At 37.6% G+C, this 1641-nt stretch overlaps 1 protein-coding gene across 1 annotated transcript; it reads right to left on the bottom strand.

The window, feature by feature from the left end:
- Positions 1 to 141: 141 nt before the first annotated feature.
- On the bottom strand, positions 142 to 1591 carry LOC111666172 (RNA helicase aquarius-like; the record flags this gene model as incomplete). Its single annotated transcript, XM_023421415.2, has 4 exons — positions 142 to 299; positions 413 to 513; positions 679 to 747; positions 1451 to 1591. Coding segments are annotated over 4 exons (469 nt in total), but the record flags the coding sequence as incomplete, so codon positions are not given.
- Between the last annotated feature and the right edge of the window lie 50 nt (positions 1592 to 1641).

The following is a 1641-nucleotide window of genomic DNA, read 5'->3' on the forward strand; positions in this document are numbered from 1 at the left end:
AAAACCTGTTTTGAGACCAAAGTCACAGGAAGAATCACCCAGGATCATTAATTTTAGTCAGTATTTGAAGGTGCAATTCAAAACCGGGGATGCACATTTTTTTATTAAAAGACAGAAAAATCCAATGGCCATTCTTCTTGCTGAAGGAATTCCATGTTAAATAGTTGTGCACAATAACACTATGACATCCCAAAGGAAATAAAAGTATTTTTTCCTGTTTACCTGAGGTCGGAATTGACATGAGAATTCCAAGAAATTTTTTAATCAGAGCTGAGAGGAAGGTCCTCTCTTTTTTGGCCCTGAGGAAGACACAAAAAATAAAGTCAGAAAGAGTTAAAAAACCCATAGGGTGCAACAAATCATTTTCTAGTCTGTTTAAATCTGAACACACAAGAAAAGAAAAGAAAATTACTGCTCAGCTGCGTCAGCATCCATCTTATCGAATTTCTTCTTTATTAGATTCCAGAACTTCTGCAGCTTTGGAACTTTTTTCAGCTCGTGTTGAAGTCTTGACTGCAAACATGACAGAAACAAATCAGTATTGTCTATTTTATCTACGAATTAGTGTTATAGCAAAGAAGTAATTCTTTCCAATTAAGTTATCAAACAAAGTAATTACTTTGTGTGAACCAATAACCACCAGAAAAACTTAATTAGGGTAATAGGTTGACATCTTACTGGTAAGAGGCACATCCACATAGGCAGAGAGATGAGCTGCTGCACCTGTTCTCTGATCAAATCTACCTCCTGGGAGGGACATGCACAGAGAGAAAGAGTGAGAGAAGGTGGGAGTTGTCAAAATGTATTGCATATGACAGATTTTTATTACACTTCAGCCCATAATAAAAGTTTGCAACTAAAATATTTAGAGGCCTTTATAAGATACACTCAAAGTGCAGCAGGTTATCACAGCAGATTTTAAAGTGAGACATCTGCAGTGCTTCCCAGTGGTTTAATGCGGCTGTAGAAGATACAGATGGGTGTGTGTTGACCCAAGTTGTGCTGCCTAGTCCACTACTGCCACCTAGTGGACATTACAAACAATTACCTTAATTTCCACATACATAGTATCTTTACCAACAAGGCCTTTGGTGTTGCTACCATTAATAAGCAAAACCCTGTTTATTTAAATTGTCATTCCAATAACTTAAAGTCATATTTAGAGTAACAACAACATTTATATGATATAATAAAAATCATTCAGTTGAGGGGTTCATATTACAGCAGCTGCTCTTTGCATTCATGGTGCTGTGATAAGAGATGTAGAATCTTTTAAGAGAAAACATGCTACTTCAAACCATGTAAATATTGTAATCAGAATATAGAATGATGACTCAAACATTCTCATTTATCCTGCGTGCAGAAGAATAACACCCCCAGACATGACCAAAAGTACTCATTTCTCCAGTGGGTAAGTCAAGAAATTGGATATCAGTGTAGTGGTTCTAACCAGACTGTTGAAGCAGTGGTCCAAGAAGACCAGCAGCACGGTTTGTTCCTTCAGAGTGAGGCCAGCCTCCTCGCCTGTCAACACAGCTTCCATCACGCATTTGAAGAAGAAAGGGAAGTGGCTGGGCTCCTTCTTGAACACCTGATATACACCATACAACAGAAAGGATTGTTGTAAATTGTTGTAAAAAG

Source organism: Seriola lalandi, unplaced genomic scaffold, assembly GCF_002814215.2.
Source record: "Seriola lalandi dorsalis isolate HSWRI2012SDOR001 ecotype SW California unplaced genomic scaffold, Sedor1 jcf7180002002706, whole genome shotgun sequence".
NCBI classification, from domain to species: Eukaryota; Metazoa; Chordata; class Actinopteri; order Carangiformes; family Carangidae; genus Seriola; species Seriola lalandi.